The sequence below is a fragment of the Condylura cristata genome, unplaced genomic scaffold (genome assembly GCF_000260355.1).
Source record: "Condylura cristata isolate star-nosed mole 26May11 unplaced genomic scaffold, ConCri1.0 scaffold00029, whole genome shotgun sequence".
Classification (NCBI taxonomy): Eukaryota; Metazoa; Chordata; class Mammalia; order Eulipotyphla; family Talpidae; genus Condylura; species Condylura cristata.
Genome location: NW_004567130.1, coordinates 1657000 through 1670199, shown reverse-complemented (window position 1 = coordinate 1670199; position 13200 = coordinate 1657000). Strand labels below are relative to the sequence as shown.

The 13200-nt window shown below is 56.2% G+C and overlaps 1 protein-coding gene and 1 long non-coding RNA gene across 5 annotated transcripts in view; both read left to right on the top strand.

Annotated features, from left to right (window-relative positions):
- The window catches only part of SCARB1 (scavenger receptor class B, member 1), a 70377-nt gene extending 66893 nt beyond the window's left edge, over nucleotides 1–3484 (top strand). Inside the window, exon 12 of one of the 3 annotated variants that reach the window (XM_004690631.2) lies at nucleotides 2639–3484. In XM_004690631.2, the coding sequence (XP_004690688.1) occupies nucleotides 2639–2758 (120 nt within the window). In that variant the 3' untranslated portion in view covers nucleotides 2759–3484. The remainder of the gene's footprint in view (nucleotides 1–2638) is intronic. The other 2 variants (XM_012731155.1, XM_012731154.1) reach the window with 2 other exon arrangements.
- Nucleotides 3485–8708: 5224 nt separating this feature from the next.
- LOC105854214 lies at nucleotides 8709–12469 on the top strand. Of its 2 annotated transcripts, none has more exons than XR_001145906.1 (3): nucleotides 8709–8891; nucleotides 9068–9249; nucleotides 11963–12469. It is a non-coding gene; the product is annotated as an uncharacterized LOC105854214 (long non-coding RNA). The 2 variants fall into 2 exon arrangements; XR_001145905.1 differs by lacking the exon at nucleotides 11963–12469 and adding an exon at nucleotides 9641–10254.
- The last annotated feature ends 731 nt before the right edge of the window (nucleotides 12470–13200 follow it).

Sequence of the window (13200 nt, the reverse complement as noted above, 5' to 3'; positions counted from 1 at the left end):
ACCACATCTTTCTAATCCAGTCATCTACTTTTGGGCATTTGGGCTGCTTCCATGTTTTTCCAATTGTAAATAAAGCAGCAATAAACATGGGGGAGCCCTGTGTCTTTAATGGGCACCTCTAGATGTGTTCCTGTGTGGAGGGAGGGAGACCCTGGTTTGAGAAACATTGGCTTACTCTGGGATGATGGGAGTTGAAGCACCCCTGAGCACCCCTTGTATCTCAGGATGGGGCCCAAGGTGGGGTTGCCAGTTGAGTAAAAACAAATCAGAAAATGCCAGAGGTAACCACCACAGAAGGATGCTGGTGAAAGCTGGATTGGGGTCGACTGAATAGCTTCTAGCATAGGTGCGGGGTGTGGCCCCTGCTTGATAGGGCCGGCTGTCCCGAAAACCTATTTGTTATTTTCCTGAAATCCAGCTTTTGCTGGAAGCCCTGCTTTTGGCTGGTATACTGCCCCAGGAGAAGCAGGCTAGGCCTCTGGAGTCCTTCATCCAGCCACGCTGCCTCAGGTGGAGGCCTAGGGAGCCCCGACCCTGGAGCTGGGGCAGGCAGAGCCATGGACTCTGCAGCCTGCGGGTGCTGGGGGGTCTCCCCTTGCACTCTGGCTTTGCCTCTGTTCTTCTGGTGTCTGAGAAGTGAGAGCTGCCGGGCCTCCTGGGGTTTAGATACCTCCCTAAAGGCCGGAGCCGGGATGAGGCAACACGCCTGCTCTTTGGGCCACTTGGCTGCCTCCAGTTGGCTACGTTGCCAGGGCTGGGGGAGGAAGTCAAATAGAGAATTTGAGCAGTGGGTGGGGGTGTGTTTGTGTTGGCAGGTCCCGTCCCCGCCAGGAGGAGGGAGAGAGGCAGGGGCTTCTGCGGATCCGGGACCAGGAGGGTGGGGCTGGCCCACAGGGCTGGGTATGAAGGGCTGTTCTCCCCAGAATGTGGTCCCAGGCTGAGAGACAGTGTCCCCTTTCCTTCCTCTCCTACTATTCCTCTGGTCATGCCCATTCTGTCCCCATCAGCCCTCCTGTCCCCTTCCAGCTCTGGCTCCTTCTGCAGACACTTGCTTGGGGCTGTAGGGGTAGGGTCTGCGGGCACAGAGAAGGGGTCGCTCAGTTTCAGCACAGAGCAGGCTGCTGGTTTGCAGTCTGTACCCCACAGCCGCACCTCCCTGGACCAGGCCAGGACGTCCTGCCACCATCCCGAAATAAACCCAAGCTGGGGTCTCTTCTCTTTCCAGCAGAGCCCTCTTTTCTACTTCTTGGGAACACTGTGACTCAGATCTGATCCCTGCCTTATGGAAGGAGGCTCAGCCTCCACCCCAGATGAGGCCTCCTCCCCCAGTTCTCTGTGTTTGGGGGGGAGTACCTGCCCTTCTGGAGTTCCACTTCAGCTTGGGGCCCACAGCTGGGATTCTTTCTGGAGGCCTGGAACCTCCATCGGGCACCACACCTCGCCCTGTACCAGGAGTTGGGCCGAAGGGCTCTCACTTGGCAGAAATTCGGAAATGGGCTTCCATTGTCCCAAGAGGCCTTTTTCATGTGACTAAGAAGAGGCTGTGCAGAATTAGCCTGTTCTAGGGCAGGGGCTTGGCAGGAGGAGGATGGCATCTTGCTTGCAGCACCTCTTGGCGGGGCTGCCCTTGGGCAGTGCCCAGCCTGGACGGCTGTACAGGGCAGCCCTGGAAGGAAGCGTTCCCGCTCCTTTCTGATCTTCTCATTAAACTTTCTCCCATTCCAAGTCCACATTTCTCAGTGGAACAGAAGTGGGAGGAAACAGGAGAATATGGGAGCCATATTCCGGCTCTTTGAGTATTCGTCGCACATGCGTCCTTGGGGCGGACCAGAGGTCCTGTCCCAGTTTGGGGGACTTTTGCCTTCAGCTTTTGAGTATGTCTTTCTCACGGCGTGGCTCTTTCTCATGGCTGAGGTCCTGCGGGAGGAGGGGCTGGTCACTCTGGAATGCCCCTGTCCCTGACTGGCTCACAATCTGTCCCCCTTTCCCTCTGTCCTGCTCAGGGTGGGGGTTTCGATTTTTGCTTAGTTGGTGAATTGAGCCCTTGGGGGTCGTCACCGGGACACAGGCATGGGGGTATTTGGGGTTTTCCAAACCCCAGCCGTGGGGCCGGACTCAGCAGTGTCAGCATTTGTCCTGTTGCAACGTTTCCTTCGGTGCTCTTTGCCCCTGTGCCCCCATTCTGTGTCCCTTGCTCTCGGCAGAGGCCACGTGGCCAGGGACTTGACATCTGTCTGTGTCTCCAGGGACGGTGGAGGTGGGGAGAGCCCAAGCCCTGTCCCGTGGTGGGGAGGGTGGGGGGCTCCTACCTGTTTGTGCGGCAGCTTAGGCGGGGGCTGCCTAGTGGCCATCGTTGGGGAGTCACTCCTTTCTTGCTGCCTGTTTGGCCCATCAACCCCACTTGCCTTCTCTGTCCACTCTGTCCCTGTCCCTGGGGATCTCAGCGCCCCACCTCTGAAGTGGGTACAGGGAGGTGGGGGTGAGGGCTCTGTGGGACTCACCCAGGCTCTGTAGGCCACTCCATTCCAGCTTGATGGGGGTGGGGGTGTGCAGAGAAGTGTCTGCAGTGGGGGACTCTGTGGGGCTGGGCGGGACTGGGCAATGGGACTGGGTGACCCAGCTGCCCCTTTTTCCACAGGGTCCGGATGATGCCACCAGCCAGCCCAGCCTGACCACACAGCCGGACTGGCCCCCCAGCCCCTGCACCCCACTTCTTCAGGACTCTCATGGTAGACAGCCTGCCAGTCTCACAGTCTGAGCCCCTGGTCACCGCACTCCCTGCCTGGGTGTGGGGTTTGATTTGTGTGCAGACCCACTCAGGGATGGGGCCACCGCCAAGAGGTCTGGGGAGAAACTCATCAACAAGGACTGTTCTGGAACCTCTCCCAGGGACCCGCGGGCTTGGCCAGGGCAAGGGTGCTCATCTCGCCTTAGGAGAACCCAGGACCACCCTGTTAGCCCGGAGCTGCAGCTCTGAGCCCTTTCGCTGCTTCCCCTGGTCTTCGCCCCTGTCAGGAAACACAGCTGTTCTACTGAAGCTCACCCGTGGCCAGGCCAGGCCCAGTGCAGGCCTCATGGCCCTGCTTGTGGGCTGGCCCAGCCCCCTGCCCCAGAGCCCTGAGCAGTGGACACCCACAAGTAGAGACCAGCAGGCCCCTGTGAGGGCTGGACACAGCTGCTTCTCCCCAAGGCCTCTGACCCCTAAAGTCCACAGGCACTGAGACTGGGGTCCCCTGCCCATTTCAGCAGAAACTGACATCTGTGTATCTAGCCGGCCACATGCTGTGGGGTGTGGGGCCCTGTCCAGGCAGCCCCAGGAACCTCAGTGCACAGGGCCCCGCGGCGGGGCCCTGTCTGGAGGTGCGAGGGTCTGGAGGTGCACCAGTCTGGAGGTGCACCCACCAGCTCTGGGCTTCTGGGCTCTGGAGGAAGCTTGTCTCTTTTCTACTGGAAAAGAAATTAATTTTATTGCCTTTTGAAAATAATTCACTATTAAATTAATAAATCTTTTAAAAAAGAATGCCAGAGACGTGTTGTCCTGTTTGCAGGGGCTGGGGGCCTCCCGGGAAGGTCCCCCCTGGGTGTCTTAGTCCAGCCACAGCGCCCCCTGGCTGCCCCCGCGGGGCAGAGCGGCCTGAGTGCGGCTCCGGGTTGGAGACAATCGTTTGGCCGGTTTGTCCGCCACCCCCGCTGCGGGTCAGGACTGGCCGCCTCAGCCCCGGCCAGTCCAGGTTCTGGGGGACATGCGGAGGGTTCCGGGCGTACACTGAGCCCCTTCTCTTAGGCCGAGGGCCCAGGTGCCAAGCCTCAGCCGGCACCTCGGGTCTCAGCTGTTCCCAGTTCTCCCCACTGCAGACACCCCCCTACCCCCCCCTACCCCCCCCCCACCGCTACTTCCTTCAAGGAAGGCGCAGCCCCACAGCCGGCAGGGCGGGGTGTCCTCTTCTTCCTCACCTGGGTTTCACAGCCTCTTTGGAGGTGAGTGGATCCCCCAGCCTGCGCTGTGGGGGGTGGCGGGGCTCCCACTGGGGACCCGCTCATGGGGGTCCCATCCCACAGGGCAGGGCCAGCAGAGCGCACCCCACAATCCATTCAGAGAATGCACAGCAGTATTTTCACATAAGGATTCACTGACACGGCAGTTTTATCTTAACTTTAAATACATTTGACCCTTGAACAACACAGGTTCCCCATTGGCTGATTGAGTCACGCTGCAGCCTGGGCACTTGAACCTGGGGGTGGGGTGGGGGTGGGGTGGGGCTCAGGGATTAACCACACTTGCAAAGGTGACATTTCCTGCCTATTGTCACTGTTGTTTCATTGGAAAATAAGCTTTCTCTTAAATGGTCCTGATGTGCTCTAAGGATGGCGAGGGGAGGCACCACCCATCATAAGCGTTAGCCCACCGGGAAGCCTTTATCTTCTCCCACCTGAGTGTTAACCATTTATGCCTTCAAGCATGCTGACGATCACCCTCTGTAGCTCTCTGCAACATAAATGTCTATGTAAGTTGAGGCGGCTACTCTAAGGGGTATTTGCACATTCCTGGTGTCCACCGAGGTGACAGGCTGCTTTGCCTTCACCCCTAGGGCCGCAGGTGAGCAGGGCAACTCCAGTGTGTTCCAGATTTCAGCATTGATCAAACAGGGAAGTGAAGCTTTGCTGGGACGTGCCTCTTTGTATTTTATATTTCAAGAAATGTACCAAGCAGAACTCACATCACACAGGAACAGGTCCTGATGTGCATGCCACACCCAATCCAGCTACTGACACGCTACCGCCGCCACGATTTCCTCCTCCTTCCCTTTGCAGTCAATCCCTGCAGGCAGATGAGCAACCAGAAAGCTTTACCGTTTCCAAAAGCTGTGGACATGAAACTGCAGCACGCAGGCTGTGGAGAAGCTGGAGTCAGGCCTCTGTCCCACAGTGCTTCAGAATCCCACAGCAGCAATTGGTAGAATCCTGTCTTCTGCGTGGACCCTGGGCTTGAACCCTGTGCAGGTTGAAGGGCATTTAAACTCTCTCCAATTTGGGGGCATTAAGAATATAAACCTGGGCCCTCCCTGGTGGCACAATGGGTTAAAGTGCAGCACTATGAAGCTCTCTGCAGCCATTGCAGCACATGACCAGTTCGATCCTCGGCCAGGGATCTGACCCACAGGGTACAGCAGACCTTTCCTGTCTCCCTGCTGCTCCCCTCAGCAGTAAATGTTAGTGGATCTGCCTGTTCTGCTCTCCACTCTGTCTCTGGTGAATCCTCTCACTCCCTGCACCTCTGTCCTGTACTGTAGTTTTTGTATGCATAAATAAATTTTTAAGAAAAAAAAGAAAATAAAGCTTCTACTACGAACACTAGTACAGGTGTTTGTGGCTACCTGTACTTTCAGATCACGTGGGTGCAATGCCCCAGGAGCTGGGGTGCTGGATCTGTAACCCTTGGAGGCCTGCCAGGCCCCAGGCAGGGGCAGGAGCACCCTGAGTCTGCGGCAAGGGGACGAGGGTGTCATCTGCTTTGCACTCACCAGAACAGAGGTATATTCAGGTTTTTTTTTAATTAAAGATTTATTTATTTATGCATACAAGCACTGGGGCACAGGTCAGAGGTGGGGGCGGATAAGAGGGTTCACCAGAGACAGAGTGGGGAGCAGAACAGGCAGATGGACTGAAGTACACTGCTTGAGGGGATCAGTGGGCAGACAGGAGAGGTCTGCTGCGCCATGTGGGTCAGCTCAAACTCATGCTGAGGTGGCTGCGGATAGCTTCACAGTGCTGTGCTTTAACCCCTGTGCCACCAGGGAGGGCCTCAAGAATCTCTGTTAAAAAGGACACCCAGGGCCCTCCCTCCCCTCTGCGTGCTCAGGTCCTGCTTATCAAAGTCTCCATGCTAGCCTTGCGCCCTCCACCAGGAAGCCTCGCTGATGACTCCTACTCACGTAGCTTCTCCTCATGAAACTCTCGGGTGCACTGTGTCTCTACTCGTGTTAATTTCAGCATGTGTTAGAAGTCTTGGTTGGATTGGCTATCGTCCCCACCTCAAGGCTGGTAATGTGACCCCTGGTTCCTGGCATTGTCCCAGGACCTCAATAAGATGGATTTTCACGCATTCCTTCCCTCAGGCAGGCAGTGGTCCTTTCCCCAAACATTTATTGGGAGCTCACTAGGCACCATGACTATAGTCACGAGGCAGGCTTCCTTATTAAGCGATGTGGGGATAATCGAATGCCTCCCTGATAGGGTCAGGTGGATTTCAGAAGAGGTGGCGAGCCTTGCAGGGTTCCTGAGGCTGGGGGTCACCACTCACTGTCCTGGCTGACGCCCTGGGGTCTCTCACTGGACTCCCTATTTCCTCGGGTCGCGGGAGGTCTATTCTCCACGCACAGCCCTGAGAAATCTTTCTGACAAGTGAATCCATCTCGAGGTTCAACCCCGCTTAAACCCATGGCCAGCTTTGCCGGGGCTGAGGAGCGGGAGCCCCGCCCTGGGGGTGCTGGGAAAACCCTCTGCTAGAGCCACCGGTACCGGCCTCTGAGCAATTCCGGGATTGGCCACAGGGGGGCGAGCCGCGCACACAGGTTGTTCAGAGGAAGTTTTTTTTTTTTTTTTTTTTTTTTTTTTGTTTATGCATACAAGAGTTGGGGTGTGGGCCAAGTGTGCGGGTGGGAGGGAGTTGAGAGGATTCATCACAGACGGAGTAGGAAGGAGAACATGCAGATCTAGTGAAATACACTGTTAAGGGGGGCAGTGGGGAGAGGGGAGAGGTCTGCTGCTCCATGTGGGTCAGCTCCCTGGCAGGGGACAGCACTCAGGCCATAGTGGCTGCTGATATCTTCAGAGTGCTGAGATTTACCCCTTGGTCATCAGGGAGTCCCCAGAGGCGGTGTTTTAAGAGGAGTCTTGGATGGCCTCCCAGGGGGTACCTTAAACTGGGGGTCATGGGTGTTACCTGGGGGTCACAGTCCAACCTCAGGAAACTGCAGCCACAAGAAGTTGCACCTTATGCATGTTTCTGGGTATTTTATTTCCTTAATATTCTTCAGATTTCAAAGGGGTCTCGACCTTATCCCAGGGTTCAAATGGCACCCCTAAAATAAAAGCCAGGGCCGCAGGGTGTTGCACTTCCTTAGCTGTAATGGAAAGGGCTCTGGCCTTGGACGGGGCTGCGTGGGTGCTCACCCTGTCCAGCCCCAGTGGTTGGGCGTCAGGGGAAATCTGCCCTCTGCACCCAGTCCCCAGACCACGCTAAAGTGAGAACCCAGTGAGGGTAGCCCAGCAGTGGGGGTGTCGGCCTTGTCCGAGGTGCAGAGGGCTGTAGTGGAGGAGCTCAGACGCCAGCTGGCGTTTAGTGGATGTCCACCGCGTGCAGCGTGCTCCTCGGGCACTGGGAGAGGGCTGTGCGCCTGCCTGCCTCCCCCTTTCCCTCCATCCCTGTGCGCACGGGACTGGAGGGTGCACAGACCTATGGGGGTCTGTCAGATCATCTCTGGGCTCCACCTCTGAGACACAGTAGTGGACAGAAGCAGGAGGGCACCACACAGGCTGAGATTTAGTGGGGAGACAGAGGACAGCCCAGAGTCAGCTCGCTCAGGAGCATGGGGAGGCTGCTGGAGAGAAAGAGCAGGGCTTTGCTTGAGGGAGGTGAGGCGGCGGGGGGGGGGGGCACACTGGTGTGTTTCTGGGGTAGGCCATGAGAGGCGCCACTTAGGCCGACGGACAGATTTGAAGAAATTGGGGAAACTGCACTGGGACATCCGGTGCCCAGGTCCTGAGGTACTCCCAGCAGAGAAGGGGGGAGCAGGTGTGGCCGGAGTGGAGGGACCTGAGGGGGCCAGGCCTTGCATGGAGAACCTGCAGCCCTGAGGATTTTAAGGTGCAGGTGGAGGTCACGGCTGCAGGACTGTGGGGGCAGGTAGGTGTGAGGTGTTGGAGGGAGGCAGGGTGGGGCTGGAGGGAGGCAGTGTGAAAGGTGACAGTGGCCTGGTGGGTGGGGCAGTGGGTGAAGAGGGGACAACTTGGGGTGCAGCTGATAGGACGTGGATATGAGGAGTGAGGGACAGGGAAGCAGCAATGAAACTCGTGGGTTCTTGACAGATCGCAGGTGCGAGAGGAAAGGGCAGGTGTGGGGACTGAAGGACCGTTCAGGGAAGGTCACAGCCCTCCAGGGCTGCTGGGTGTGAGGCCCGGGAAAGCTGGTCACCCGGAACCCGAGTAGCGACAACAGCAAGTTGAGGGATGTGATTTGCCAGAGGAGACTGCAGAGCCTGCACCCCAGCCCCACCCTGACCTCTGCTTCAGGCAGGCCCAGGAGCCGCGCCCATCCCTGCTAGAAACCATAGTGCCGCCTTAGCCAGCAGGGGGCGCTGTGGGACCGCGCTCCGCTGAAAGCCTGGACTCGGTGGACCCCTGGGAGCTTGGGGATGGGGGGGGGGCAGGGAGAGGGGACTGAATCACGTCTGTATTTGGAGACGCTGTACTTATTAAAAACAAAAAATGCACGCTTGTGTGTTTACAATGAACAATAACGTCAGTTTGTTCACGTCAAAATGCCCTGGAACGCCTGTGTTGAGGACTGGGGTTTGTGAAAATGTCAGCTCACAGTGTCCCCAGAGGGTGGGCGTTGGGTCCTGGCCGCGAATCTCCTGTTCTGGAGGGCGGGGCTCCAGGGCGCAGTCTCATAGACGCATCCCCTCCTCTCCCTCGTTTGACTGGAATCTTGGATTCACAGGGTGCTCAGCAAGTGGAGTGTCCCAGAAGCTGCCCAGTCGGGTCAGCTGGGCCCCGGTGAGCCCACCTGCCTCCTGAACAAGGGGTTACCAGCAGTGAGTGGGCTTGTGCCATGAGCAGGCGACATGAGCTCAGCTCCTCCTCTCGTGAGCTCAGCTCCTTCCGTCCGGGTTAGTGCTGTTACCACCCTGTTTGGGCTTGGTCAGGGCTGGGGGGCAGCATCCAGGTCAATGTAGCCCCAGTTGTGCCCCCAGCAGCCAGGTCTCCCCATGCCCGGATCCTGCTTTCCACGCCTGTGTGGTCTCTGCTACCGAGTCACCTGCCTTCTCTCATCCTTTCTGCACAGAGCCCAACAGAGAGGAGTCCCATTTTCAGTGGGAAAGAAGCAGTTCTGGGGAATCTGAGATGTCTGGGAGAAGAAAGGACATAACAAGACCTGTGTCCCCGAGATGGATTCCCATCTGCCTGGAAAAGGACCGGCTCTCCAGGCCTGTGCTCCCAGGGCACTGGCAGCCTCATTCCAGAAAGGTGAGAAAATTCCAGACAGTGAAGGAGGGTGAAGGAGGAGTAGGAAGAAATATTTCTGAAAGTAGTGCTTTGCTCTCCAAGCCCACAACAAAACTTGAAAGAGAGGTCAGGTGGGAGCGGAGGACTGGCCAGGGCTTTGACCTAAGACCCCCGCTTCCTGGGGACCGTTGCTGCCTTTCCTCCCAAAGCTGCAGGAGCCGGTGGGGAGGGTTCTAGACCTGCCATGGCTTTCCTGAGGGGATGGGAAAAGGCCAACGTGGTGGAGCTGGAGGCCAGTTGTCTCCAGGTTCCACGGCCACCAAGCCTCAACCGTGACAAACTTGGCAACATGCAGAAGCCCTCAACGGAGGCTGTGGGGACTGAGAGGAAGCTGTCGGGTTTCTGCTTTCAGGAAAGAAGTTGAAGCAACCTTAGCCTGGATGCACTTTTCTGCAAATTAGATTCCACTTAGCTCCTCGACTTCCATGACAAGATGAGACTCCACTCCCCAGGGAAGACATCTTGGTAGAAGGATGGGACCATGTGGTATGGAAGGCCCCTGGGGGCAGCAGCTTGGCAGAACTGTGGAACATTTGTGTGTTTCCGTGACCTGCCCCATCTACTCTTCCCTGGCCGCAGGAATTTCTTCCATTTGAGAGGATGGAGACTCTCAGATGAGACCCAGTGTCTCTGGTCCTTCTTCCTGCTGTGTTCAGCCTTGTGGTCTCTGGCTGTGGCCCCCATGGCTATTTGAGGGAAGGGCGTGGATTTTTCCATGATACCAGCCTTGGAAAGCAGGTGGCACCAGGGTGGGGAACTTGGGCAGTTGCAGTTTGCTGAAGAGGCCTGGGCTCACTGTGCCCCCCAGCAACATCATGCTGAGCCCTCTTTTCCAGTACCTGACCCACCTAGCTCACAGGTGCCCCTGAGTGTGGTGGAGCAGGGCATTTGATTGAATATTGCCAAAACGTCAAGAGTTAAGAAACAGTGAGGATGAGGAGAAACCAGACCCCTCATGTGCTATTGGTGGAAATATAAATTGGTGGGAAATGGTATGAAGATTCCTCAAACAATTAAAAATACATCTACTAGAGGGCCTGATAATCCTACTTGTGGGTATTTACATGAAACACTATCTGGAACAGACACGCCTCTGTGTTCACTGACGCACTGTTGGCCAAAGTTGAGATATGACAGCAGTCAGTGGCTGGTGATGGAGGGATGAGTGAAGGTAATGTGATCCAAATACACAAGGGGACATTACTCAGCTATAAAAATGCTCATAGTCTCGCCGTCTGTGGCCACATGGATGGAATGGGTGGGGATGATGCCAAATGAAATAAGTCAGAAGGAGAAGGACAAATAATGGATGACTTCACTCATTTGTGGCATATAAAGAAAACAAAAACAAACCATAGACTCTGACAACAGGGTAGTGGTTACCAGAGGAGAGGAGGGAGCAGGAGAGGAATAGAACGAGCTGAATGGTTGGTGATGGATGGCACATAGACATTTGGTGGTGGGTGTGGTGAGAAAATGGAATCTTGGAACCTCTACAGTGTTGTAAACTAATGCTACCTCAATTTTCAAAGAATGAAGGACATTTTATGTAGGCTGAAAATAGTTAGAAAAGACTGAGATGGCGCACAGAATGTGCTTGTAAACACTCCACGTATCTGGGTATTTACAAGGTCTTGTCCAGCAGAGCTGTAATACTGTACATCACCAGATGGGGTCGCTGTCTCACTTGTCATCTGTGTTTCCTGCACATGTAAAAGTTCTTCAGGTGACAGAAGTGGACCCTGGAAGCAAGTTCAAATGTCCACAGGAGGGAGTAGAGGCTTTCCTGCTCCACCTTGACTGGAGGCCCCAGACTGCCTCCCCCAAGGAGACACCTTCTGAATACTTTTAAGGTGACACAATGTCACCCGGTGGCTGTGAAAGTGAGGAGGTTAGAACAATGAGTGAAGACAGTGACACTGTGTGTGTGTGTGTGTGTGTGTGTGCGCACACGTGGGAAGGGGTTCTGTGTTCATGGTGCCCCTCCTTCCAGACCCCAGCCTCCTTTCTGACAGTGACCCCATCTGGTGACATGCAGATGGCAGTCTCATGGGGGTGCAGGCTATGGGTGCCAGGCCTTCCTGTCGAAAAACTTTTTTCGAAAAGAGATGATGGTTTTTCAAAATATGAAATCTCCTAATTTTTAATCATTGCCAACAGATTCCAATGACATAAAATAAGACGTGGTCTGAGGGAAACACGTCTCCAATCAGTTTGGGTTCCACCTTTGCCTTTGTCCGCCAGCTGTGTAATGTAAGTGTGAACCTCTGGCGAGGGCATGTAGGCAGGTGTCTTTCACCAGCCTCAGTCACTGGGCAGGTGTCTTTCACCAGCCTCAGTCACTGAGTGAGCTTCTCTTCTATACAGACACAGCAGGCCCTGGGCGTGGCTGGGTGCGTTTGCAGGTCAGACGTGGCTGTTACCGGCTGTGTCTGGGTAAGGCTGCTCACCTCTCAGCCCCCACATCCTCTCTGTAGACATGGGGTAATAAAACACCTGTGCAGCAGCCATAGTGTCACCCCCATGTGTCCTCAGTCTCTCTGGCTTGGCCCCCGGGCCCGGGGGTTGCACACCTGGCCCCTGCCAGTGGGGATCACATGCTTCATACTGGGCTAGGGTCTCAGTGCTGAGTTGCCTGGAACCCACAGCACCTTTTCCCTCTGCCTCATGACAGGGATCATCTGAGCTGAAGGCTGTGAGTTGGGGTTCCAGAGTGAGCGCCCCACACCTGTGACTTCTGTAGCATGAGCGAGAAAGAAGCCACCACCGTTGAGGCCACTGAGAACCGGGCAGTTCTCCTCCTGCAGCAGCTTCTTGCTAAACGACACCCCCTGGGTGTGGGCTGAGGAGTGGGTGACATGGCACCTTGGAAGGCCGTCCAGGAGGGGAGCTGGGCGAGGCTGCCCTCTGCTCACTCACCAACTGAGCTGAGTGCCTGCAAACAAGCCCTGTTGGAGATGCTGACTGAGGAGTGAACAAAACAGACTCAAATCCTCATGGTTCCCCTCAACTGCTTGTGCTAGGAAAATGGGGCCCTGGGCTTTGCTCTGGAACAGGGTGGACTGAAAGGCAAGATTGCAGACTCCCCAAAGCCAAGCAGACAGGTGGGGGTGCCTCCTTTTGAGGCTACAGAGGCAGTGGCCACCACAGATGCCTCAGGCCTGGTCACCTCTCCTGCCCAAGGTGCCGACCAAATCTGGGCCAAGCCGTGGGCAAAGGTCAGTGGTGGCTTCTCAGAAAGCCCTAAGGTGTGAAGGTTTCCACTCAGACTCCTCCCCCTTCCTCACATGCATAAATTTCTGAAAAGCCACTGTTTTTCAAATGCCTTTTTTGTGCTTAGTGCTTGCCTTAGCTCATGAATTTCACCTCACAAACTGCTCCTCCTAGGAGTTGGCCCCATATTAGAGAAGAGGAAAGTGGGGCTCAGAGAGGTTGAGTGAATCGTCGAAAGCTGCACAGCCAGGCAGTGAGGCAGCGGGGGTGCAAGCTCAGGTCTCTGCCCCCAGGTCCCCATGTGTGCCCTGCGCTGAGCCCTTGTGATCTTGGAAACCGTGGGAAAGAGACACGCCAGCCTGCGTCCTGTTCCTGTCTCCAGGGCCACCCTGCCAGGGCCACCGTGTCCTGTTTTCTAAGTTTTGATTATTTTACCCCATGTTCTGAGAACCTTCTGTGTGCAGTCCTGCGCGCCTTATTGCAGCGCAGAGAACCAAGCAGGCCCCCCACCCTCCACCTGCAGGAGGGTCCCTGAGGCCTGAGGGCCCCTGACTGAGCTGGGTGGCCTGCTGGCATGGGGGCTCTGTGGAACGGGGGGCACAGAGGGGGTTGGAGAAGGGCTCAGTGAGCTGCGTGTGCCCAGCCTTGGGGCAGCTGGCAGGGGCTGCTGTGGCTGGTGTTCGCCCAGAGCCCTGGGCA